General features: G+C 43.3%; 1 protein-coding gene across 1 annotated transcript; it reads left to right on the forward strand.

Moving 5' to 3' along the window:
- Positions 1 to 437: 437 nt before the first annotated feature.
- On the forward strand, positions 438 to 24,226 carry LOC137639054 (multifunctional methyltransferase subunit TRM112-like protein). Its single transcript, XM_068371374.1, has 4 exons — positions 438 to 635; positions 11,249 to 11,350; positions 23,648 to 23,740; positions 23,931 to 24,226. Exons 1-4 carry the CDS (start codon positions 558 to 560, stop codon positions 24,030 to 24,032), a joined length of 375 nt encoding a protein of 124 aa, XP_068227475.1. The 5' UTR covers positions 438 to 557; the 3' UTR covers positions 24,033 to 24,226.
- The last annotated feature ends 1,989 nt before the right edge of the window (positions 24,227 to 26,215 follow it).

Genomic DNA, 26,215 nt, shown 5'->3' on the forward strand with positions numbered 1-26,215 from the left:
CTGCTTTGGAGGCCCCCTTTCTTGGAAGCCAGCGAGACATTTCAAACAACCCCATTCACCTACGCCAACATGAGTGATAGAAAATTCCAGTTTCGCTAGTAATTAAAGTATGCATATATTAAACCAAATTTTTGCTAAGTGAAGGAAGTGTTTAGAAAATCTACCTACCATAATTTAATAAAGGATGCAAAATTAAATCAAACTAAAAAGTATACAAAACTAAAGAAAATTAAACATGGCCAAGAAGGATTTTAGGATTTTAAGGATTTGAGGACTTTTATTAACTCTAGCGACCCATCTCGGGGTATGAGAGTACATTACAAAATATACAAAATTATAATTTGACTTACAATAGTAGTACAAGATGGCAGTAAAAAGAAGCAAAACTACTTCTATTCACATATCATGAGGCCTCAAACACTGTTGCAAAAGCAAAGAAGAAGAAGAGTCAAAACTGTCAAAGTAAACAAACTTAACAGTTCGAGTGTTCACGTTGTGGCTTTTCCCGTTAGTTTGTTGGTTTCCTATTCAAAATTCATTTCACACTCTTGAGAAGAATGAAGCTTATAACACACAATATGCTCACGAGTAAAGCCTTAAAGAACGTAAAAGAAGGCTTTCCACTACGTATCCAGGTAAGACCCAAACTCAATCGTGTTAGACTAATTGCAATATCTCGTGGTGCGTGCAATACTAGACTTCGCCAAGAATCTCTTACCAGTTGTGGCTTAAACTTTACTACTGGTGATTTTGTGTTATTTTTTAAAGCTAGTTGAATTTTATCAAACTTTCAACAATGCCATTTGATGTTTTTTACAAGATTCCACCCTTACCGAGTCTTTACCACATATTTTCATATACTGGGGACTCGGCGCTTAAAGAATCAGTGACTTGTGGTGTGCGGACCAGCCGAAACTTAAGAAATAGGTTTGACATATGCAATAATTACGGGTGAAACTAGAACGTGCCATAAGAATTGGACGGATTCTGGCTATTTTGGCATTTTTTTCTGTAAGGCTAATGGGTGACGTGGGTGTATGTATGATGATGGCCCTACCTCATAACTCCTTATTTTCAACCCTAGCACCAAAAAATACGGCAGTCAAAAGGGGCCGTTACCTCCCCCTCCCTTCCCCTTTGGTTAGGTAAGTAGCTAAGGACACGCCTTGTAGGTTAGGTTGAGTGGGAAAGTTTAGGTTAGGTGGTGGTCTATGTACATGGGAGGTCTTGTCCGTCGTTATGCAAAGGCTCCAAAGGCAGAGGCATAACTTGTGTATCAATCGAATAAAAGTTGAACACCATTTCATTTACTAAGCCCATTGTTTAGTTTTGAGGGAATGATGGTTGGTTACTGTGCATACATTGCTTGCACTTGCTTTCAACAGCTTCCTGTTTTTTATTGTCGTAATCATTAGCTGGCTTTCTTTTAACCAATAAACTGCTAACAAATATTTATGCATAAGTTCCCAAATGTTGTTTTACAAGAGCCATTTTTTTCCATCCAACTTCAGTTCCACGCTGAATACCGTTTGAGGAAAACGTTTACTGCTGGGAAATTCTGTCTGAAATTTAGTTTTAATTTTATTTAGTCATTGATTGTTTAAAACAGTCTGTTCAGTATATAGCTATTGTTGCGGGGTAGTGTTCTTGGCCCATTATATTTCATATCATATATGCACATGACATGTCATTTGGCCTAGAAAACAAGCTCGTAGCATATGCAGATACTATTACTCCTTCTGGATTGATTTTATCTCCTGAATGTAGAGCTGGGTTTGCTGAATCCCTTATCCCTTTTACCCCCAGGCTATTTGGAAATTTCCAACCCTTAATTCCCATGGGGTTATTTTTTTTCAAGCACATTTTGCAGTATATTTTTTTTAAATTGCTCTAATTGCCTTATTTTCAATATTAAACTTACCCGATAATCATGTAGCTGTCAACTCCGTTGCCCGACAGAATTCTATGGAGGGATACGCCAGCTATCACAATACTAGAAGGGGGTGTATTTACCAGCGCCACCTGTGGCCAGGTACTCAAGTACTTCTTGTTGACACCTCCTCAATTATTCCTCTGTCGTGCTTCCGGCAAGACGTTCTGGGATACGCTTATGTTCTTGAAAGTATTTTCACGACTTTGGTGAAGTATTTCTCTTTGATTTCGGCTGTCGCTTTACTGGAAACTTCTATATTAGCTTAGTTAGCTTTTGGAATTAATTTGATTAATTATGGTGGCGTAGAGAGTATGAACTCTCGTTCACCTTTCAATGGCCGACCCTTCCCTTAGACGGAAGTGTTGGTGTCTAAGAGAGTATAGACTCTCTTTCTTAATTTTGCTTAACAAAAGTTATTGATTAACTTCCTTTTATTATAAACTTATTAAAATTAATTTTTATATTTGTTTATATTCGACCTTCCTAATAGTAGGCGGTCTTTTCTTGGTACCGAAGTTAATTAACATTGAGCCCGTCATTTCGGTTTTACCTGTTAACATATTATGCTATTTCCGCCACAGAGTTTGAAAGAATTTCTTTGATAGTCTCGTACTGTTTTCAAAGTTGAACTAACGTTTTGTTTTGTCTCTGCAGTTGTTGACGTTCAGAACGTTCAACTTGCACTCTATCGTTACGATAGAGAAGAATGTTCACGGTTTCACGTTGCAGTAAGAGTAACCGTGTCTAGCGTTTTGTTCATTCTTTCTTAACTTAATGGTTTTGATCCTTATAAAGGAACTTTTCAGTTTTTTCCTTTAACAATAATATGTTTTAACGATATATATGATTGGGCTCTTCTCTCAGGTTCTAAGTCAAAAGAGAGAGAGAGAGAGAGATAGAGACGGAGGGAGAAAGAGGATAAACGTTTCATTCAAGCCTGCCAGGCGTACGAGTAACGTCGTTATCGTTTTTGCTCTTCTCCCTAGTCTCTTTAAGGGAAGAAACTAAACGTTTCTAGAGTGATCTAGTGTTTAGTCTCTTTCCAGCCACTGAATTATCTTTCATTAGATTTTTCTGTTACATTGTAATTCTGTTTTCGCAATTACTAACTTTTGAAAAAGGATAGAATTGCGTGTTTCAGGTACAAACCACTTAAAGTTTCGAGTTCAGTGAAATAAGTGCAAACAGAAATCTAAGTGATAAGTGATTAATGTGCGTGAGGGTACTTTTGTGCGCGCCAGTCGTCCTCCCAGTCCGGGACCTCTTGCAAGCTCCCAAGCCCAGGGGAGAAGCAATGTCGAAGGGCAGAAGGGTTCAGCAGGCCTTGATCGGCGCACAGAAGTATCCTCGGTGGTTGTGGGCGTGTCTTACCGAGACCGTCACTCCCACCCGCAGACGATTGAGCCCTTTTTTTTGCTCGTCTGCAGAAGAAATTTAGGGGAGAAAACGCTGGTCTCAGGTCTTAAGACCTTTTAAACGTCAAGTCCAGACCTATGCCAGACGTAAGAAGTTAGAGTTCACAGTCATTGGGTTTGCTCTGACTCTCCTCAATCATCAGTTGAATGCACTCCGCCTAAGAGGAGTAAGGTTCTGCCACAACAGAGCTCGACTGTTAAGGCTTTACCTCAGCCTACTGTAGTTTCTGCCGACCCCAAGTGGACTCTACTACAGTCCATGCAAGCACTGCTTTCGGACTTGATGCGTGAGTGTCGGGCTGAGAGTGTTGCGCATCCGCCTCCGCCTACACTCCCTCCGCCTATACTCGCTCCGCCTGATCGCAGTACCACCTGCCAGGCGTACGATGTTGTGGACTCTACCACAGTCCATGCAAGCACAGCTTTCGGACTTGATGCGTGAGTGTCGGGCTGAGAGTGTTGCTCCTCCGCCTCCGCCTACACTCCCTCCGCCTACACTCGCTCCGCCTACACTCGCTCCGCCTGATCGCAGTACCACCTGCCAGGCGTACGATGTGGTGGACTCTACTACAGTCCATGCAAGCACAGCTTTCGGACTTGATGCGTGAGTGTCGGGCTGAGAGTGTTGCTCCTCCGCCTCCGCCTACACTCCCTCCACCTACACTCGCTCCGCCTGATTGCAGTACCACCTGCCAGGCGTACGATGTTGTGGACTCTACTACAGTCCATGCAAGCACAGCTTTCGGACTTGATGCGTGAGTGTCGGGCTGAGAGTGTTGCTCCTCCGCCTCCGCCTACACTCTCTCCGACTACGCTCGCTCCGCCTGATCGCAGTATCACCTGCCAGGCGTACGATGTTGAGCCACGTGCTGAGTTTGCTGTTCCCAGTGGTGTTCAGCCTCCGCCTTCCTTAAGGCAACCTTTACAATGGGATCAGGAGGATTATACCTCTCTTCCTCCGCCTCCACTTGCTGTTCCACCAGTGATGCAACACTCGGTTGAGGTACAACAACCTCTCCCGTCCATGAGTCAGTCTCCTCAGCTCTCGCTGCAGCGAGCTCAACCCTCCACAAGGCAAGCACCACAACACCTTAGCCTTGCGCCTCAGGAGCCTCAGCTTGCGAGACATTTACCTTGTTCTGCGCAGCCTCTTCCTCATCGCGCTCCGCTCACACCACAGGAACTGGAACTTGCTACTCCGCTTCCGCCAACCGCTCAGCAAGCGCAACCCTTGGGTTCAACCACTCATGCTAGGAGTCAGCCTCCTCCACCCATGCGCCTTCCTTCTGCTTGTCTTTTATTCAGCCTTTGCAGACTGAGCCTCAGGTGTTCCCTCAACAGAGTCTTGAAGAGGAAACCACAACTATTGTTGTTCCAGCTCGTTATGACTCTGCTGTTCAGCATACCTTACCTCCATTTTCAAACCATGGCAAAAATATGAATCATGAGTTATGAATGTAAGGTAAACATTATGTTGATTTTTAATCCCCATGCAAACATGCATAAAGCACTCTAGCACTGGTCATGGAATTTCTGAGAAATGTTAAACGCCATGCACACGCTCTGCTTTCCTTACAGCAGGCTCTGCTTACAGCAGGCTCTGCTTACTACATGCTCAGCATACAGCATGCTCTGCATTCAGCATGCTCTGCATACAACATGCTCTGCATACAGCATGCTCTGCATTCAGCATGCTCTGCATACAACATGCTCTACATACAGCATGCTCTGCATACAGCATACTCTGCATACATCATGCTCTGCATACCTTACCGCATGCTTCTCAGTCACACATCTTGGGTTGTTGCCAACTCACTAGACTGTCAAGCAGTTTCATAACGTTGCCTTCTAGTCTGCTGCTTTTGCACCAGTGAACCCTCACTCAGAGAACTTAGCTTTTCTAGGATAAGGTCCCTGTAGATGAGAAAGTTCTTTTCTCCCTCCTTCTGATATTCCCTTGAGGACTCTGTCATTTGGAGGGAACCTTTAGCTGCATAACCTCTTATGGACTTTTATTTAAGCATAACATGCTTACAGGGAAGGTTATGGTTCCACTTCAGTCGCTAATCCCGTCTGTTACCACACCTTCTCCCATAGACCTTGAGCTGTGTTGCATGACATGCAGTCCAAGCTTAGTCCTTGTTAGAGGATTTTTAGTTTACGGAGTCAATGTGTCACGGGGAAGACGTTCAACAACCAACAGAAGTGACTTGTTGTGACGCAGTGCGGCAACCTCAGCAAACCGTTAAGGAGTTGTCTGTACGCACCAGACAGTCTAAACAGATTCGGGTTGTCACTGTACTTCCTCGCTTGCCCATGTTTGACAGTTCACAGACTGTGCAGCAGTATCATGATCTTGTGTCCGGCTCCGTCAGACGACTGGCTTTTAAGAGCTCCCACAAGTCGTCGCTGTCTGGAGATTTTCAAAGGGACTATGGATCTGACCAAGGAACTAGGCCTCCTGGTCAATTTTGAGGAGTCTCAGCTCGTTCCATCCCAGACCATTGTCTCCTTGGGTATGGATCTTCAGAGTCGAGCTTTTCGGACTTTTCCGTCGGCCCCAAGGATCTTCCAAGCCCTAGAATGCATCCAGAGCATGCTGAGAAGGAACCGATGCTCAGTCAGGCAGTGGATGAGTCTAACAGGGACACTTTCATCGCTGGCCCTGTTCATCGAGTTAAGGAGACTCCACCTCCGCCCCCTTCAGTATCATCTAGCTGCTCACTGGATAAAGGACATGACGCTAGAGACGGTCTCAGTTCCTGTTTCCGAAGAGATGAGGTCTACTCTAACGTGGTGGAAGAACAGCATTCTTCTCAAGGAAGGTCTACCATTGGCTGTTCAGACCCCCGACCACCGTCTCTTCTCGGACGCATCGGACACGGGCTGGGGTGCGACACTGGACGGACAGGAATGCTCGGGAACATGGAATCAGGAGCAAAGAACACTTCTCATCAATTGCAAGGAGTTGTTGGCAGTTCATCTGGCCTTGATAAACTTCAAGTCCCTCCAGCTAAACAAGGTGGTGGAGGTGAACTCCGACAACACCACAGCCTTGGCTTACATCTCCAAGCAGGGAGGGACTCATTTGAGGAAGTTGTTCGAGATCGCAAGGGACCTCCTCATTTGGTCAAAAGATCGAAAGCTCACGCTGGTAACGAGGCTCATTCAGGGCGATATGAATGTCATGACAGATCGCCTCAGCCGGAAGGGTCAGGTCATCCCCACAGAGTGGACCCTTCACAAGAATGTTTGCAGCAGACTTTGGGCCCTGTGGGGTCAGCCAACCATAGATCTTTTCGCTACCTCGATGACCAAGAGGCTCCTCTTGTATTGTTCTCCGATTCCAGACCCAGCAGCAGTTCACGTGGATGCCTTTCTGCTGGATTGGTCCCATCTCGACCTGTATGCATTCCCGCCGTTCAAGATTGTCAACAGGGTACTTCAGAAGTTCGCCTCTCACAAAGGGACACGGCTGACGTTGGTTGCTCCCCTCTGGCCCGCGAGAGAATGGTTCACCGAGGTACTGCAATGGCTGGTCGACGTTCCCAGGACTCTTCCTCTAAGAGTGGACCTTCTGCGTCAACCTCACGTAAAGAAGGTACACCCAAACCTCCACGCTCTTCGTCTGACTGCCTTCAGACTATCGAAAGACTCTCAAGAGCTAGAGGCTTTTCGAAGGAGGCAGCCAGAGCGATTGCCAGAGCAAGGACGACATCCACTCTCAGAGTCTATCAGTCTAAATGGGAAGTCTTCCGAAGCTGGTGCAAGGCCAATGTAGTTTCCTCAACCAGTACCACTGTAACCCAGATTGCTGACTTCCTGTTACATCTAAGGAACGTAAGATCCCTATCAGCTCCTACGATCAAGGGTTACAGAAGTATGTTGGCAGCGGTTTTCCGCCACAGAGGCTTGGATCTTTCCTCCAACAAAGATCTACAGGACCTCCTTAGGTCTTTTGAGACCTCAAAGGAACGTCGGTTGTCCGCTCCAGGCTGGAATCTAGACGTGGTCCTAAGGTTCCTAATGTCATCAAGATTTGAACCGCTCCAATCAGCCTCTTTTAAGGACCTCACATTAAAAACTCTTTTCCTCGTGTGCTTAGCAACAGCTAAAAGAGTAAGTGAGATCCACGCCTTCAGCAGGAACATAGGTTTCACATCTGAAACGGCTACATGTTCCTTGCAGCTCGGTTTTTTGGCTAAAAACGAGCTTCCTTCCCGTCCTTGGCCTAAGTCGTTCGAGATCCCAAGCCTGTCCAACATGGTGGGGAACGAACTGGAGAGAGTACTTTGCCCAGTTAGAGCTCTTAAGTTCTATCTAAGAAGGTCAAAACCATTACGAGGACAATCAGAAGCCTTATGGTGTGCTATCAAGAAGCCTTCTCTACCAATGTCTAAGAACGCAGTTTCTTACTACATCAGGCTTCTGATTAGAGAAGCAAATTCTCATCTGAAGGAAGAAGACCTTGCTTTGCTGAAGGTAAGGACACATGAAGTGAGAGCTGTGGCTACTTCAGTGGCCTTCAAACAGAACCGTTCTCTGCAGAGTGTTATGGATGCAACCTATTGGAGAAGCAAGTCAGTGTTCGCATCATTCTATCTCAAAGATGTCCAGTCTCTTTACGAGTACTGCTACACCCTGGGACCATTCGTAGCAACGAATGCAGTAGTAGGCGAGGGCTCAGCCACTACATTCCCATAATCCCATAACTTTTTAACCTTTCTCTTGAATACTTTTTATGGGTTGTACGGTCGGCTAAGAAGCCTTCCACATCCTTGTTGATTTGGCGGGTGGTCAATTCTTTCTTGAGAAGCGCCGAGGTTAAAGGTTGTGATGAGGTCCTTTAGTATGGGTTGCAGCCCTGTATACTTTAGCACCTTTGAGTTGATTCAGCCTCCCAAGAGGAACGCTGCGCTCAGTAAGGAAGACGATCTTATTAAAGGCAGAGTAACGGTTCAAGTCGACTTCCTTACCAGGTACTTATTATTTCATTGTTATTGTGGATAACTGATTATATGAAATACGGGATACTTAGCTATCCTTTAGTCTTGTACACTGGTTTTTTACCCACCCCCCTGGGTGTGAATCAGCTACATGATTATCGGGTAAGTTTAATATTGAAAAATGTTATTTTTATTAGTAAAATAAATTTTTGAATATACTTACCCGATAATCATGATTTAATCGACCCTCCCTTCCTCCCCATAGAGAACCAGTGGACCGAGGAATAATTGAGGAGGTGTCAACAAGAAGTACTTGAGTACCTGGCCACAGGTGGCGCTGGTAAATACACCCCCTTCTAGTATTGTGATAGCTGGCGTATCCCTCCATAGAATTCTGTCGGGCAACGGAGTTGACAGCTACATGATTATCGGGTAAGTATATTCAAAAATTTATTTTACTAATAAAAATAACATATTTTTGACATAGAGAGGTCAGGTTGGTCTCATTCTCTTGGAAAATGCCTGAAGTTTCTCAAAAAATTATCAAAAATATGCAAAAAAAATAGCATTTTTATGCAAGGACGTACCGGTACGTCCATGGGGGTAAAGGGATGAGTTTTGTGAAACGTACCAGTACGTCCTTTGGGGGTAAAAGGGTTAATAGAGATCTAGCTAAAATTAGTGCATGGTGCAAATTATGGGGTATCAAGTTGAATCCTAACAAAACTCAAAGTATGATTGTAAGTTGAGGACAGTGGCTCCTCAACATCCGGATTTCAGTATTAGTAATGTTTCTTTAACACTGTATGACTCTTAAAATTTAGGTGTGATTCTTGACAGCAAATTTACTTTTGAGAACCACATTAGGACGGTCTCTTCTTTAATTGCACAAAAAAATTTGCTTATTGGGAAGCCTTGTAAGATTTTTGGTGATCAGTCTTTTCTGAAGAAGTGTTTTAATTCTTTCATTCTACCTTGTTTTGAGTATTGTTCTCCTGTCTGGTGTTCAGCTGCTGATTCTCATCTTAATTTGTTAGACGGAAACTTACGGTCTATTAAATTTCTTATTCCTGATCTAGATATTAATCTTTGGCACTGTCGTTCTATTAGTTCATTATGCATGTTGCATAAGATTTTTCATAACTCTGACCATCCTTTACATTCAGATCTCCCTGGACAATTCTATCCTGTTCGTAATACTAGGCAGGCAGTTAATTCTAATAGCCAGGCCTTCTCCATCATGAGGCTCAATACTACACAGTATTCTTGAAATTTTATTCCAGCTGTTACCAAGTTGTGGAATGATCTTCCTAATCGGGTAGTTGAATCAGTAGAACTTCAAAAGTTCAAAGTTGGAGCAAATGTTTTTTATGTTGACCAGGCTGACATGAGTCTTTTTATAGTTTATATACATGTATGACATATCTGTTTTTGACGTTAATAGTTTATATAGGACATATCTGTTTTGACTCTGTTACTGTTTTTAGAATGATATACTGTATTGTTAATTTATTCTCATCATTTATTTATTTCCTTATTTCCTTTCCTCACTGGGCTATTTTTCCCTATTGAGCCCTTGGGTTTATAGCATCTTGCTTTTCCAACTAGGGTTGTAGCTTGGCTAATAATAATAATAATATCTGCTTTTCATCACGTCCTTCTAATGGTTTTTGCTCCGCAGTGGTTCCGCTACGCTTGCAAACTTAACATTATTGCACTGCTTCTCTGTTGTTACAACCAGTGCATGGGTGTGCTGCGCATGCAATCCCCTTGGGTCATTATTTCCAGTTTATTTTTTAATTTCACATGAGCATAATATCTATACAGTACAGTATACTGAACCGAGAGCATTTTCAACCTAATTACCGAAATAGCTGAAATTACTCTTAAATTTTTAAATAGATTGTACTTCTCTCTTGGATGTCTATATGTAGTCATGCTGGAACTAAAGAATAGAGAGAAAAAAAAATTGCTATTGTAGAACAACTTCTGGGAACTTTTGCATAAATATGTGGAAGCTCGTAATTGGTTAAAAAAGCTAGGCAATGATTATGTCTTACAAAAAATAGAACAACTTTCAAAAGCAAATACAAATACTGCATGGGCAGGAACTCCTAATCATTCTCTCAAAAGTAAAAAATTGACTTAGAGTGAGAATCGACCAACATGCAAGTTATTATACCCCAACCCCCATTAAGCATAAAAAGAAAAATGTCAAATTAGCCAGCGTTCCTCCATTTCTTCTTGTGAATTCCATTTTCGCTATTCATATTTTATCTCTCTTCCTCTTGTTTTGTTAAAGTTTTTATAGTTTATATAGGAAATATTTAAATTAATGTTGTTATTGTTCTTAAAATATTTTTTTCCTTGTTTCCTTTCCTCACTGGGGCTATTTTCCCTGTTGGAGCTCCTGGGCTTATAGCATCCTACTTTTCCAACTAGGGTTGTAGCTTAGCAAGTAATAATAGTAGTAATTAAAGTATCGTATATTAACCCACATGGGTTGTGTGTGCTGCACATCCATGTACTACCTGTCAGAACAGAGGAGTAGTGAGATAGTGTTTTTTTTTCTTTCTTTTTTATGCAAAATGTACAGTTTATATGAGGATTGAAATTATAGATAGCGTACATACAGTAAACTCAGCCTATTAGAGTGTTTGACCCTCATAAAAGTAGCAAAATCTGATACTGCAGTGACAAAGGTCATGTGGTATAGCCTATGCTAGCTTGTTGTTTACTTATTCTATGCAAGATACTTATCTGCAAATACATCATTTCTATAAAGGTAGCCAAGAAAAATTTTCATATTTATGCAAATACTGTAAGCTACAAATTTTGATAAACTGAGTGACTACTGTACTTACTTGATATTCCAAACCTTATCAATTCTTCTAAAGATATGTATTTTCTTAACACCAAATTGCTGTACTATATTTATATTTTCTGTTTTTCAGGCTGATGAAGTTAGAAATGTTGATATAGATTTTGATCGTGAATTCATCTCCAGAATGATTCCAAAACTGGACTGGAATGCCCTGAAATTTGCAGCACAATGTGTATGTATAATTTTTTTTTTTCACTGTTGTTTCACATAATACAAACCATTGATCTTTAATAGGAGTATGACTTCATCGAAGCTGAAACCGTTCTTGTTCCGTAATTGAAATACAAACCACGCTATTTAATATGGGGGTTATTACTTTCGCGTAGCCGAAATGACGAGTCATTAAAATTTAACGAGGGTTTACTACCCCTATCGCTAGTTAGCAGGGGGTAGGGAGGGGTAGCTTGCTACCCCCCCCCCCCCCCCTCACACACGTGTGTGATGAGCTCACTTTACTTTTGGCTCGGGCGGTGAGCGGACGTGTCCGCTCTCACCCTCGCTTTTTGGCAGCCATTAATGCTTTTTGTCTTTTTACTTACTTTTTCTTATACTTGTAATACAGGTATATATATAAACATTCTTTATGTTTATGTATATATTTTTGTGTATAGAAATGTAGTAAGTTTTCTTTTCAGTGTTTGTGCTGTGTGGTAGTGTACGACAATGACACCGGTAGTGCTAGGCCACCACGGTTTCTCGTCATGGGGCGCGGCCTCTCCCCCTGGGTCCTTCGGTCGTTTCCTTCGGCTTTCCGTTAAATCGTCATCGCTGGACTTTCTTCATTCATCTTTTATCTTCGCTGTTCCTCCTTTCCGACGGGGAACTTGGATTCTCAGCGAAGGGAATGTGGGAGTTTAGTTTGTCTACGTTCTCTCTCTCTACTCAAGGTTGTTCACCCTTTACTACTACTACGTACTACTAAGGAAACTTCTTTCCCGTTGCGGGCAGAGTTGCTTTTCCGTTTATATTTGCCTCAATTATTTTTATGAAATCTAATTGTATTTTTAACTTTTCAGCCTCTGGGGAACACTTCCCTTTGGGGTTCAGTGGTTCTTTCTATTTGTGAACATTCAAAAATCAGTTACATAATTATAATTGTTATACTGTACTGTAATTATGTTTTTTGTTAAAGTTCTCCGCCCTCCCCCTTCTCCCGTGAATGTCAGTGGGGGAGGAGGGTGCATACTTAATTTTTAATTCTTATGTTTTGCTATTCCCTCGGGGTTACTCTGCGGAGTTCCTCCCGGGGGAATTTCTGTTATAATTATTTAACTTTATTTTCCCAGTTAACTATGCAGTTTTTCTTCGTTTGACTGAAGTGTGCCAATGAAGCAGAGCTGTCCTGTTTATGCCTGGGGAGTCTGATGTCGCTGCCGTCTCTCTAGGACATCGTCATGGGCGTTATCCCTTCTCATAGAAGTTCTCCCGTGACAACTGTCAGCTCTTAGAACGATAAGGAGGTTGGTAACTTCCCTTTCGAGGGAGGTTCCCTTCCCAGGTGTGAGATCTTCCCCCTGCAGGGGGAACTTCTCATACCTTAATTTTCCTGGTCCTTAGGCGGTTGCTCTTAGTGCTGAGCTACCGCTCTTGTAACCATGCTCAAGGGGCTGAGCGGTTGCAAGGCCGGTCCATGGAACTTCCTGTGACTATGCTCTTGGGGCTGAGCGGTCTCTTCTGTAGCTATGCTCAAGGGGCTGAGCAGCTGCAGGTTCAGTCTTGACCTCTCTCGTTCGCGAGAGAGGCCACTCATAAGGGTTCCCCTTCGGAGGATTGCTCCTTATAGGTCAGCTTGCTGACCCTACGGCCCTTAGGGGCAACATCACCAGTGTCTTCAAGTCTCTTCTACGAAGTGTTCACCTCTCTCGTTCGCGAGAGAGGCCACTCATAGAAACTCCTCTTTGGAGGATTGTTCCTGATTAGACCAGCTTGCTGTTCAGTCACTAACACTTCGGTGTTTAGTGACAGGGAGACTTCGGTTTCTCGTTACGCTGACCCTTCGAGGTCTCGTAACATTAGTTACACAGAACCCTCGGGCTCTCGTAACTTTAGTCACTAACACTTCGGTGTTTAGTGACAAGGAAACTTCGGTTTCCCGTTACGCTAACCCTTCGGGGTCTCGTAACATTAGTTACGCAGAACCCTTGGGCTCTCGTAACTTTAGTCACTCCAACACTTCGGTGTTTAGTGACAGGGAAACTTCGGTTTCTCGTTTTGCGCTGACCCTTCGGGGTCTCGCAACTCAGGCTACCTTAGGCCTTTGGTCTCTCATGCCCTTAGTCCTCTGATCCTTCGGGGTCTTGTTCTCCTAGACCTGCTGACCTGCCGTCTCCGTTCCTGGCTGCTGACGCGCTGTGGGCGCCCACTCCCCCTGTTATCCAACGGACACCGATCCTTCGGGGCAAAGGGGCTTTTCTCACATTGTGAGTAAGTCCCTTAAGCGCCAGGTATCCCCTGCGCGCCAACGTTCTTCTGCGCAATTGCGCGCAAGCGCTCGCCTGCTGGTCCTGCTGTTCCTGAGACTGCTATTCAGAGTCACCCTGTTCCAGGCACTGCTCGCCTAACTAGCGGGGGGGGTAGTAAACCCTCGTTAAAATTCTAATGGCTCGTCATTTCGGCTACGCGAAAGTAATAACCCCCATATTAAATGGCTAAGGTTTGTATAGTTAGGAAAAATACAAATTATCTCCGAATTTGTCATGTTTCACTTTTAAAGTTAAACATCGTTAATCACCAGGTGGTTGGGAAGCACTGCCCACTTCACATGTATAAAACCTCACTTTGACTCTGGCTGACAACGCGTACGGGCATGCTGTCCAGCATCTACTTCTGTCTGTTTTAATGTTTTGTTTTTTCTTTCAGTTTTAAATGGGTCATTGCAATTGTGTTAGAGGATTTTGGAAGCAATGATATGCCGGGAGTCCTGTTAACTATATTTGTTACAGTTTTCTGATTACCTGCCAATATCCTCCATTCTTGTTCTTGTCTCGTGGTATGCATGTTGTTGTCCTATCCCTCGTGTGTGTGTCAGACATTGATGACGATTATGCAAGTAAATAATCTTATGTAACACGACTTCAGAGAAGAGAAACTTCTAGTTCTCTTCTCTTCCCACCGTATCTTCGCTGAGTTTTCTTCTGTAAGAAGAATGTGTTGAAGGCTATTTCTTTACAGTAGGCCCGAAGTCCGATCGATAGGAATTACGTTCACTTAATGTTTACCGGCTCTCCCCCTGGAAGAAGCAGTGGGAGTTCCAAGAACCTCCCATTTTTTAACTAAGAGTTGTCCCTAGCGGGAAGAAACATCAGCAGGCATGCTTGGGAGTATCGGGTATTCGTTAAAGGTTTCTTCAAGCCTTTTCCTTTTGCGCAGACATTTGTAGGGAGTGATTCCTAGAGTTGTCCCATTGTGGGAAGAAACATCGGTTTTAATAATGTCGGTAGGGAAGAGGAACACCCCCATTTTCTTCCCCTTTTTTGGATGTTTTCTCTCTCTCTCTCTCTTCTCTCTCTCTCTCTCTCTCTCTCTCTCTCTCTCTCTCTCTCTCTCTCTCTCTCTCTCTCTCTCTCTCTGTGTGTGGCGGTGCGTATCAAAAGTTTTAGGTATGGACTGCTGTGACTGTCCCCTTAACCTGTTGAGAAGTTCCAGAGACCTCACTTAAACACATGACGACTGGTCATTCAGAGTTTCTTGATACACCAAACGATTCTCCCACATGGTGTCGTGGGAGGTATAATGGTGCATCGAGCCCTGGCCTTCAGGAAGGAGCTTGGTGTCAGGTTCCAGCGCTCGTGTGCACGGTACTGAAGTTTGTTATTGCACAATTTTGATTCTGAGCATTAATTGTCTGGACTCCAGTCCCTCTCCTGCCTCAGGACACTCCTGAGACACATCGGTGGCTAACAATCCGACAAAGCTGCTTGGATGAAGTGATAGCACTACCGATTCCCCTGAATCGGATGTGTAACTGAAGCAGAAGTGCTCCCTACCCCTGCTCTTTCTCCTTGTAAGAAACGATCGCCACGCACATGCTCTCCATGAGCAGGATCACCACGTGCATGCTCTCCCCGAGCACGATCACTATGCGCACACACTCCACAAGCATGAGGGCTCGGCTCACTCTCTCCATGAGCATGATCACCACACGCATGCTCTGCACAAGCAAACTCGCCATGTGTGTGCGTTCTACAAACACGAACGATTTTGTCAAGAAAGAGCTCACAATCATGATCACCCTGATCTGGCAATAAAAGTGCTCAATAGCGTAAAAGTACATCTTGCCTTGTATACGAGGTGAAAGGTACCGTTTTGGCAATGTTTCATTCCCATAGAATAAGTTTCAGTACATGGTGCTCATATACCCAAAGTGTTCGCCAAGACCATGAGCACCCTAATCTAGTGATGTTGTAAAAGTACTCTATAGTGTAAGAGCACCAGAGACTTTTCCTAAGCTCGGGGAAGGCTAAGAGACTGATCTCGGCATAGTTTCTGGAAAACCATCAGACGCTTCTGTGCACCAGATGATGTGCAAGGAGGAGGGCACACAAAGTCAGGAGACTTGACTTAACCTCGGGCTTCATGAAGAGTCTGTCAGTGGCATAGATCATGAAGGCCAGAGTCTGGAACGCCTGACAACTTTCACTGCCCAGTACCTCCGGGAATATACCCACTGGTCCCAGGATACCTTTCCTCGGAATGGATGGTAGCCACTCAACAGGTGGTGTAGCGAACCCAGCTTCCGAGGGGAAAAGTAGCATCTCCTCTTAAATAAAGGTCGCGACGCAAGTCTAGAGTGAAGAATACAAATGACAAACAGTTCTTCCTTTCCTCTCCCTTCTCTTGATGTATAACTGTCGCACTGTTATGTTGCTGTACCAGATGTTAGATGCAAGTAAGCTATGTACCAGAGTGACTTTTCTTTGCATTATTGAATTATAAGGAAATAATTCCCCCATACCTTTGAGGAAGGCGGATGATGGACTTGTTGTACTGTATATTCATTTATCTTATGGTGGCCCTTTAGGACACAGATTCTTCATCAATTTACCGTTTATGTTTTTGGCCTACCAGGACTCCTGTTGCATCTCTATGCACAGGAAGTTAGGGGGTTAACAGGAGTCATGACTTTTGCTCCTCCTTAGGTCGTTAGTTCATTGACATTTCCCAGGTCAGTTTACCAAGCCAGTTTTGGTCCTAGGGACTTCCTCCCTCCTTAGGATAAGTCTCCTATTAAGGGTTAATAATTTTATTACGTGTAGGAACAAATCACAAACTTCAAGGAATTTGTATTTTTCAATATTAATCTTACCCGATAATCATGTAGCTGTCAACTCCGTTGCCCGACAGAATTCTACGGAAGGGATACGCCAGCGATCGCTATACAAGAGGGGGGTGTACTCACCAGCGCCACCTGTGGCCAGGTACTGCAGTACTTCTTGTTGACACCACCTCAATTTTTCCTCTGTCGTGCCTCCGGCTAGACCTACATGGATACGCTGTTGATTCTGGAGTTTTTGCTCACGATTTGGTGATGTATTTGCTCTAGAGTTTAGCTTTTGCTATTCAGGAAGTTTTATCATTAGCTTAGCTAGCTTTTGGAATTAATTTGATTAATTATGGTGACGAAGAGAGTATGAACTCTCTTTCACTTTTAAATGGCCGACCCTTCCCTTAGACGGAAGTGTTGGTGTCTAAGAGAGTATAGACTCTCTTTCTTAATTTTGCTTAACAAAAGTTATAGATTTATTTTATATCTCTCCGCCTTTTATAGGCCTCTTCGATTAACTTCCTTTTATTATAAACTTATTAAAATTAATTTTTATATTTGTTTATATTCGACCTTTCCTAATAGTAGGCGGTCTTTTCTTGGTACCGAAGTTAATTAACATTGAGCCCGTCATTTCGGTTTTACCTGTTAACATATTATGCTATTTTAATGTTTTTGAAAGAATTTCTTTGATAGTCTCGTACTGTTTTCAAAGTTGAACTAACGTTTTGTTTTGTCTCTGCAGTTGTTGACGTTCAGAACGTTCAACTTGCGCTCTATCGTTACGATAGAGAGAGAATTTTCACGGTGTCACGTTGCAGTAAGAGTAAACCGTTTCTAGCGTTTTGTTCATTCTTTCTTAGCTTAATGGTTTTAATTCTAATAAAGGAACTTTTTATTTGGGAAATCTTTCAGTTTTTTTCCTTTAACAATAATATGTTTTAACGATATATATGATTGGGCTCTTCTCTCAGGTTCTAAGTCAAGAGAGAGAGAGAGAGAGAGATAGAGACGGAGGGAGAGAGAGGAGGATAAACGTTTCGTTCAAGCGAGTAACGTTGTTATCGTTTTTGCTCTTCTCCCTAGTCTCTTTAGGGGAAGAAGGTAAACGTTTATAGAGTTTTATTCTTGTTCTCAAGCTTTATGCGGTGAGAGATTTTAAACGTAGTTTATTTGATCTAGTGTTTAGTCTCTTTCCAGCCACTGAATTATTTATCTTTCATTAGATTTTTCTGTTACATTGTAATTCTGTTTTCGCAATTACTAACTTTTAAGGAAGGATAGAATTGCGTGTTTCAGGTACAAACCACTTAAAGTTTCGAGTTCAGTGAAATAAGTGCAAACAGAAAATCAAAAGTGATAAGTGATAAGCGCAAAGTGTTACAGTGTTGCGTTCGAGGGTTCGTCTGTTCGTGCCAGTTGTTCGCCTAGTCTGGGACCTCTTACAAGCTCCCAAGCCCAGGGGAGAAGTAATGTCGAAGGACTTATGGGTTCAGCAGGCCTTGATCGACGAACAGACGTTTTCCCTCCGTGGTTTCGGGTGTATCTACACACGTTGCCGACGTGATCACCCCACCCACACAAAGACGAGAGAGCCCTTTTATTCCTCGTCTTCGGAAGAGGTTTCTCGCAGAAACCATGGACCAAATCTTGCAGCTTTTAAGTGCAAGTCGGTCCCTTCCGCACAAGTCCAACTCCTAGGTGTAGCCATTAGCCCTGGGTCAGTTCGGACTTGCTGCAGTACGACAACTGCACACCTCCCAGAGAGGCAAGGTGGTATCGCAACAGGCAGTAGCTCCGTCTGTTGCCGCACCAGCTGTTTTAGACCCTCAGTCTCAACGGACAGTAGCTCCGTTTGTTGTTGTCTTTCTTAAACTCTAGTGGTCTATGCTGCAGACAATGCAGTCTCAGCTTGCGGTGTTGATGCAGGAGTTTCAGGCAGAGAAGGTTAATACACCTCCTCCTGCGAACGCTCCTCCTCCTCTGCGCAGTACAATCTGCCAGACGTATGAGGTTGAGGTTCCTCAAGCTACCTCCATGCGTGAGCTGCCGCGTTGGGAGTTGCCAGATACCAGCGCTGTGCAGCAACCTCCACTTTCCTTGAGGCAGGAGCCTCTTACCACGCAGCAACCTCCTCAACAATGGGGGCAGGAGCCTTATGCCTTACAACCTCCTCTACCCTTGAGGCAGGAGTATCTTGCATTACAACCACCCTCGAGGCAGCAACCTCTTGAGGTACGACAACCTCTACCATCCTTGAGGCAGCCACCTCAACTCTCGCAGCAACCACCTCCACTTTCCTCGAGGCGAGAACCTCAACTCTCGAGGCAAGCACCTCAAGAACCTCAACTCGTGAGTCAAGAGCCTCTCTCTGCGCAGCCACCTCAACCCTTGAGGCAAGCGCAACTCTTGAGGCAGGAACCTCATGCTATGAGTCAGCCACCTCAATGCATGCATCTGCCACTTTCTCCTCAGCTTGAGCCTCTTCCCATTCAACTTGAACCGCAGTCTATGCAGCATGAGCCTCTCTCTGCGCAGCTACCCCCTCAACCCTTGAGGCAGACGCAACTCTTGAGGCAGGAACCTCACAGGAGCCTCATGCTATGTGGCATCCTCCTCAAACCATGAGGCAGGAGCCTCATGCTATGCGGCATCCTCCTCAACCCATGAGGCAGGAGCCTCATGCTATGCGACATCCTATGGGCTCTCGTGGCATGGTTGGTTTCGACCTGGCCTTTCATTAGAAGGGGCTAGTGTTCGATCCCAAGTATGAGGTAGAAATTGATTTCTATTTGAACACGATGTTGTGTTGATATTTATCCATATTGACTCATTAGAGGTAATTTGAATGAATTACTACCAATTATGTCACGTGGTGGCCCGGGGAAATCTGGTAAAATTCTCTGGTAAAGAGACTGATGTCTCACCAGGTAAATCCTCGGACAGCTTGATTAGTGTCAGGTTCAGATTTCTTTTAAGCAGCATGAGCCTCATCCCATGCAGCATGAGCCTCATCCCATGCAGCATAAGCCACACGCCATGCAACATGCTCTGCTTACCTTACAGCATGCTCTACATACAGCATGCTCTGCATACCTTACCGCATGCTTCTCAGTCACATATCTTTGGTTGTTGCCAACTCACTAGACTGTCAAGCAGTTTCATAACGTTGCCTTCTAGTCTGCTGCTTTTGCACCAGTGAAACCCTCACTGAGAGAACTTAGCTTTTCTCGGATATGGTTCCTGTAGATGAGAAAGTGCTATTCTCCCTCCTTCTGATATTCCCTTGAGGACTCTGTCATTTGGAGAGGAGCCTTTAGCTGCGTAGCCTCCTATGGACTTTTATTTAAGCATAACATGCTTCCAGGGAAGGTAATGGTTCCACTTCAGTCGCTAACCCCGTCTGTTACCACACCTGCTCCCATAGACCTTGAGCTGTGTTGCAAGACATGCAGTCCAAGCTTAGTCCTTGTTAGAGGATTTTTTGTTTACGGAGTCAGTGTGTCACTGGGAAGACGTTCAACAACCAGAAGAAGTGACTTGTTGTGACGCAGTGCGGCAACCTCAGCAACCCGATAAGGAGTTGTCTGTACGACCCAGACAGTCTAGACAGCTTCGGGTTGTCACTGTACTTCCTCGCTTCCCCATGGTTGACAGTTCACAGACTGTGCAGCAGTACCATGATCTTGTGTCCGGCTCCGTCAGACGACTGGCTTTTAAGAGCTCCCACAAGTCGTCGCTGTCTGGAGATTCTCAGATGGACTATGGATCTGACCAAGGAACTGGGCCTCCTGGTCAATTTTGAGGAGTCCCAGCTCGTCCCATCCCAGACCATTGTCTACCTGGGTATGGATCTTCAGAGTCGAGCTTTTCGGGCTTTTCCGTCGGCCCCAAGGATCTTCCAAGCCCTAGAATGCATCCAGAGCATGCTGAGAAGGAACCGATGCTCAGTCAGGTAGTGGATGAGTCTAACAGGGACACTTTCATCGCTGGCCCTGTTCATCGTGTTAGGGAGACTCCACCTCCGCCCCCTTCAGTATCATCTAGCTGCTCACTGGATAAAGGACATGACGCTAGAGACGGTCTCAGTTCCTGTTTCCGAAGAGAGGAGGTCTACTCTCGCGTGGTGTAAGAACAGCTTTCTTCTCAAGGAAGTCTACCTTTGGCTGTTCAGAAACCCGACCGCCGTCTCCTCTCGTACGCATCAGACACGGGCTGGGGTGCGACTTTGGACGGACAGGAATGCTCGGGAACATGGAATCAGGAGCAAAGGACACTTCACATCAATTGCAAGGAGTTGTTGGCGGTTCATCTGGCCTTGATAAACTTCAAGTCCCTCCAGCTTAACAAGGTGGTGGAGGTGGACTCTGACAACACCACAGCCTTGGCTTACATCTCCAAGCAGGGAGGGACTCATTCGTGGAAGTTGTTCTAGATCGCAAGGGACCTCCTCATCTGGTCAAAAGATCGAAAGCTCACGCTGGTAACGAGGTTCATTCAGGGCGATATGAATGTCATGGCAGATCGCCTCAGCCGGAAGGGTCAGGTCATCCCCACAGAGTGGACCCTTCACAAGAATGTTTGCAGCAGACTTTGGGCCCTGTGGGGTCAGCCAACCATAGATCTGTTCGCTACCTCGATAACCTAGAGACTCCCGTTGTATTGTTCTCCGATTCCAGACCCAGCAGCAGTTCACGTGGATGCTTTTCTGCTGGATTGGTCCCATCTCGACCTGTATGCATTCCCGCCGTTCAAGATTGTCAACAGGGTACTTCAGAAGTTCTCCTCTCGCAAAGGGACACGGCTGACGTTGGTTGGCTCCGCTCTGGCCCGCGAGAGAATGGTTCATAGAGGTACTGCAATGGCTGGTCGACATTCCCAGGACTCTTCCTCTAGGAGTGAACCTTCTACGTCAACCTCACGTAAAGAAGGTACACCCAAACCTCCACGCTCTTCGTCTGACTGCCTTCAGACTTTCGAAAGACTCTCAAGAGCTAGGGGCTTTTCGAAGGAGGCAGCCAGAGCGATTGCCAGAGCAAGGAGAACATCCACTCTCAGAGTCTATCAGTCTCAAGGGGAAGTCTTCCGAAGCTGGTACAAGGCCAATGCAGTTTCCTCAACCAGTACCACTGTAACCCAGATTGCTGACTTCCTGTTACATCTAAGGAACGTAAGATCCCTATCAGCTCATACGATCAAGGGTTACAGAAGTATGTTGGCAGCGGTTTTCCGCCACAGAGGCTTGGATCTTTCCACCAACAAAGATCTACAGGACCTCCCTAGGTCTTTTGAGACCTCAAAGGAACGTCGGTTGTCCACTCCAGGCTGGAATCTAGACGTGGTCCTAAGGTTCCTTATGTCATCAAGATTTGAACCTCTCCAATCAGCCTCTTTTTAGGACCTCACATTAAAAACTCTTTTCCTCGTGTGCTTGACAACAGCTAAAAGAGTAAGTGAGATCCACGCCTTCAGCAGGAACATAGTTTTCACATCTGAAACGGCTACATGTTCCTTGCAGCTCGGTTTTTGCTAAAACGAGCTTCCTTCACGTCCTTGGCCTAAGTCGTTCGAGATCCCAAGCCTGTCCAACTTGGTGGGGAATGAACTGGAGAGAGTACTTTGCCCAGTTAGAGCTCTTAGGTACTATCTAAAAAGGTCTTAACCTTTACGAGGACAATCAGAAGCCTTATGGTGTGCTATCAAGAAGCCTTCTTTTCCAAGGTCTAAGAACTCAGTTTCTTACTATTCAGGCTTCTGATTAGGGAAGCACATTCTCATCTGAAGGAAGAAGACCTTGCTTTGCTGAAGGTAAGGACACATGAAGTGAGAGCTGTGGCTACTTCAGTGGCCTTCAAACAGAACCGTTCTCTGCAGAGTGTTATGGATGCAACCTATTGGAGAAGCAAGTCAGTGTTCGCATCATTCTATCTCAAAGATGTCCAGTCTCTTTACGAGTACTGCTACACCCTGGGACCATTCGTAGCAACGAATGCGGTAGTAGGCGGGGGCTCAGCCACTACATTCCCATAATCCCATAACCTTTTAACCTTTCTCTTGAATACTTTTTATGGGTTGTACGGTCGGCTAAGAAGCCTTCCACATCCTTGTTGATTTGGCGGGTGGTCAATTCTTTCTTGAGAAGCGCCGAGGTTAAAGGTTGTGATGAGGTCCTTTAGTATGGGTTGCAGCCCTTGATGCTTCAGCACCTTAGAGTTGTTCAGCCTCCTAAGAGGAACGCTGCGCTCAGTAAGGAAGACGAACTTATTAAAGGCAGAGTAATGGTTCAAGTCGACTTCCTTACCAGGTACTTATAATTTCATTGTTATTTTGAATAACTGATAATATGAAATACGGGATACTTAGCTTCTTGATATACATGTACACTGGTTTTCACCCACCTCCCTGGGTGTGAATCAGCTACATGATTATCGGGTAAGATTAATATTGAAAAATGTTATTTTCATTAGTAAAATAAATTTTTGAATATACTTACCCGATAATCATGATTTAATTGACCCACCCTTCCTCCCCATAGAGAACCAGTGGACCGAGGAAAAATTGAGGTGGTGTCAACAAGAAGTACTGCAGTACCTGACCACAGGTGGCGCTGGTGAGTACACCCCCCTCTTGTATAGCGATCGCTGGCGTATCCCTTCCGTAGAATTCTGTCGGGCAACGGAGTTGACAGCTACATGATTATCGGGTAAGTATATTCAAAAATTTATTTTACTAATGAAAATAACATTTTTCCTAACTATACACCCTGAAACCTTTTAAGTTCGGTATAACGATCTTCCGCAAGCACCTTGGCCAGAGGTCAAAGTGAAATTGCTCTACCTGTCAAGTGGGCGGTACTTCCCTGCCACCTGGTGATATGCAAAGGTTTATCTTGTTGAAAGTTTAACGGCGGTTCCAACTTCGCTGAAATCATGCTGTACTCCTATTATAGGTCTTATGTTTGTATAGTTAGGAAAAACACAACTTAATTAAGATTCGTGATATTTTATAAATCTGTAATAAATGTATCTTTTAAGTAAGCTTGTTGAATACTTTTCATGTTTTTATATTTTTAAATCATATATCTAGTTGAGCTTTTTCATTTGAACAGCTTACTTACCAATAATGTACTGTAGTTTATGATATACAGTACCATATAACTTTGAATTTTTTTCTTTTGTTTTATACAGTATTTTTAAAAATTTCCAGGTTGGTCATCAGGAGGACCTACCAGAAACATTACCTGAAGGGTATGAAAGTGATGATGATTTATTGAAGAAATTACACCACATATTACTAGAGGTTTGTACATATTTATAATTACTTCTCAGTAAGTTTAGTGAAAATAATCAGGCAAGGTTCTATACAGTGTTTTTAATTCTATCTGAAATTAAGATAACCCCTTTGAACTCATCAAGTGTCAAAGTCTCCAGATGGTAAATGCATGAGCAGTATGTTTTGATTGTTGAAGTTCATTAGTCTAATTTTGCAGGTGGAAGTAATCAATGGTTGTTTGGAGTGCCCGGAGACTCACCGGAAATTCCCTATCAGTAACGGCATCCCAAACATGCTTTTAAATGAGGACGAAGTTTAAACTACAGTATGATTAAAAGAATCTGAAGCATTTCTTTTGTTAATAGGTGTTACATTATTTTTAAGATAAACATACTTTATTTATATAGAATTGTTCTACATTTTTAGTAATTATGTCCATGGCTTCTTGATTCTTAGATTCTGTTTTTATATAAAAATCATTACACTATATAGAACAATATGAACTAAACCATGGCTATTGTTTGATTCCGCTACCTTACATTATGAACTACACTACTTAGCATGTAAGGATTAGTGTGTAATATTATTCTTTACTACCTTTGAATTAGGATTATAGAATTAGCAACATCTACACAAAATATTTGGTGAAGAAAGTTACAGTATATGAATCACCCCACCAAGAATTAAAAGGAATATAAATGAAAGAAAACTATTAGAAATGTCACCCTAGTTTGAACAGGAAAACATTGATAACATTGCAGTGTCCATGCAATACAAAACACTATTGTTTTAGATGCTGTACTTTGGATCAAACAATTGGCTAATAGTCTCTCACCAACAAATGAAAAAATTAAAGTTGTACCGTCGTACCGTCAAGTAAGATTTCCCTACTACTGTACTGTACTCTGAAGGACACTCCATTTAAGAGTGCAACACTTTACTCAACTACTCCCATTAATAGAAGTGGTGTTAGTTGAGCTGCATCTTTTAACCTTCTTTTACCTGTTGTATCATAAAATGAAAGGTGCTACTATGATTTTGGTTATATCTAGTTTAGAGAAATTGTCTGATGACCTGTTTCCTATAATAATTTTTTTTTTTTTTTTCTTATGATTCTAGTTATTATCTCAAGTCATTTGTAGATGCAGAATTGTTCATAACCCAATCAGTCTTATGCCTACTTGCATTGGTCCATAATAATCTGGTAATATTATGGGCTACTTCCCTTTGTTTTTTAACTGATAGAATTGTGAAATACAGTGATTACAGATTTCTCTTATGCCCGTAAGTTTTACTCTGGCTGATTGAATAGTTTAGATTAAGGTGGTTTATTGGCAGCACAGTTCTTAGAATAATGGTGGCCCTTATGTGTGGAAAGGAGTGAAAAGAAGTAAGATACCTGGTGTGGAACTCAGGACTTTGGCCAACCAACAGAGACATCATTTACTTCTTGACAACTGGTTTAGTTGTTAACCTTAGAGGCAAGTTTTATTTATAATGCAGAGTCAAGGGAAAGTTATCTATCAGATACTTTTACAAATTCTAGAGTTTTGGTGAGTATTTTAGTTTTATTTCAAGTTCATATTTATGTTTAGTATCAGGTGTGTTGTTTTCTTATCTGTGCTCATTGTCCTGTTTTCTGTTCTTAGCTTTTATTTTTATTATTATTATTATTACCAGCCAAGCCACAACTCTAGTTGGAAGAGCAAGATGATATAAGCCCAAGGGCTCCAACAGGGAAAATAGCCCAGTGAGAAAAGGAAATAAGGAAATAAATAAATGATGAGGACAAATTAACAACAAACCATTCTAAAAACAGTAACAACGTCAAGACAGATATGTCAGATATAAACTATAAAAAAACTTATGTCAGCCTGTTCAACATAAAAACATTTGCTGCAACTTTGAACTTTTGAAGTTGTAATGTTAATAATATTTGGTTATCAACATTAAGTCGTTTTTTGTTCCTTCATGTAATTTTTATTTTTCAATATTAAACTTAGCCGGTGATCATATAAGCTGCAGCTCTGCTGCCCGACAGAAAAACCTACGGTCAAAATACGCCAGCGATCGCTATGCAGGAGGGGGTGTACATCAACAGCGCCATCTGTCGAGCAGGTACTTAGTACTCCAAGTAAACAAAGAACCAATTTTCTCTCTGTCGTGCCACCGGCAAGACCTACTAAATTCGCTGTTGCTTACTGGATTGGTTTTCACAGATTTTGGTGAAGTACACATTTCTAGTTATTAGCTTTCGCTTTGCAGAGGTTATCTTCAATACATCCTTGCATTCTTTTATTGATTTTTGGATTATTTGTTGACGACTTGGATAGATTTTGAATTCCCCTTTGACTAATTCAAGATGGCTGACCCTTCTCAAGTCCCTAAATACAGAAAGTGTAGTGCTAGGGACTGTTCAAGGCGTCTTCCGAAGGCCTCTATCGATCCGCACACCGTTTGTTCCAATTGTCGGGGTAAAACCTGTCAATTGGAAGATCGATG

The sequence above is a fragment of the Palaemon carinicauda genome, chromosome 4 (assembly GCF_036898095.1).
Source record: "Palaemon carinicauda isolate YSFRI2023 chromosome 4, ASM3689809v2, whole genome shotgun sequence".
Taxonomy (NCBI): Eukaryota; Metazoa; Arthropoda; class Malacostraca; order Decapoda; family Palaemonidae; genus Palaemon; species Palaemon carinicauda.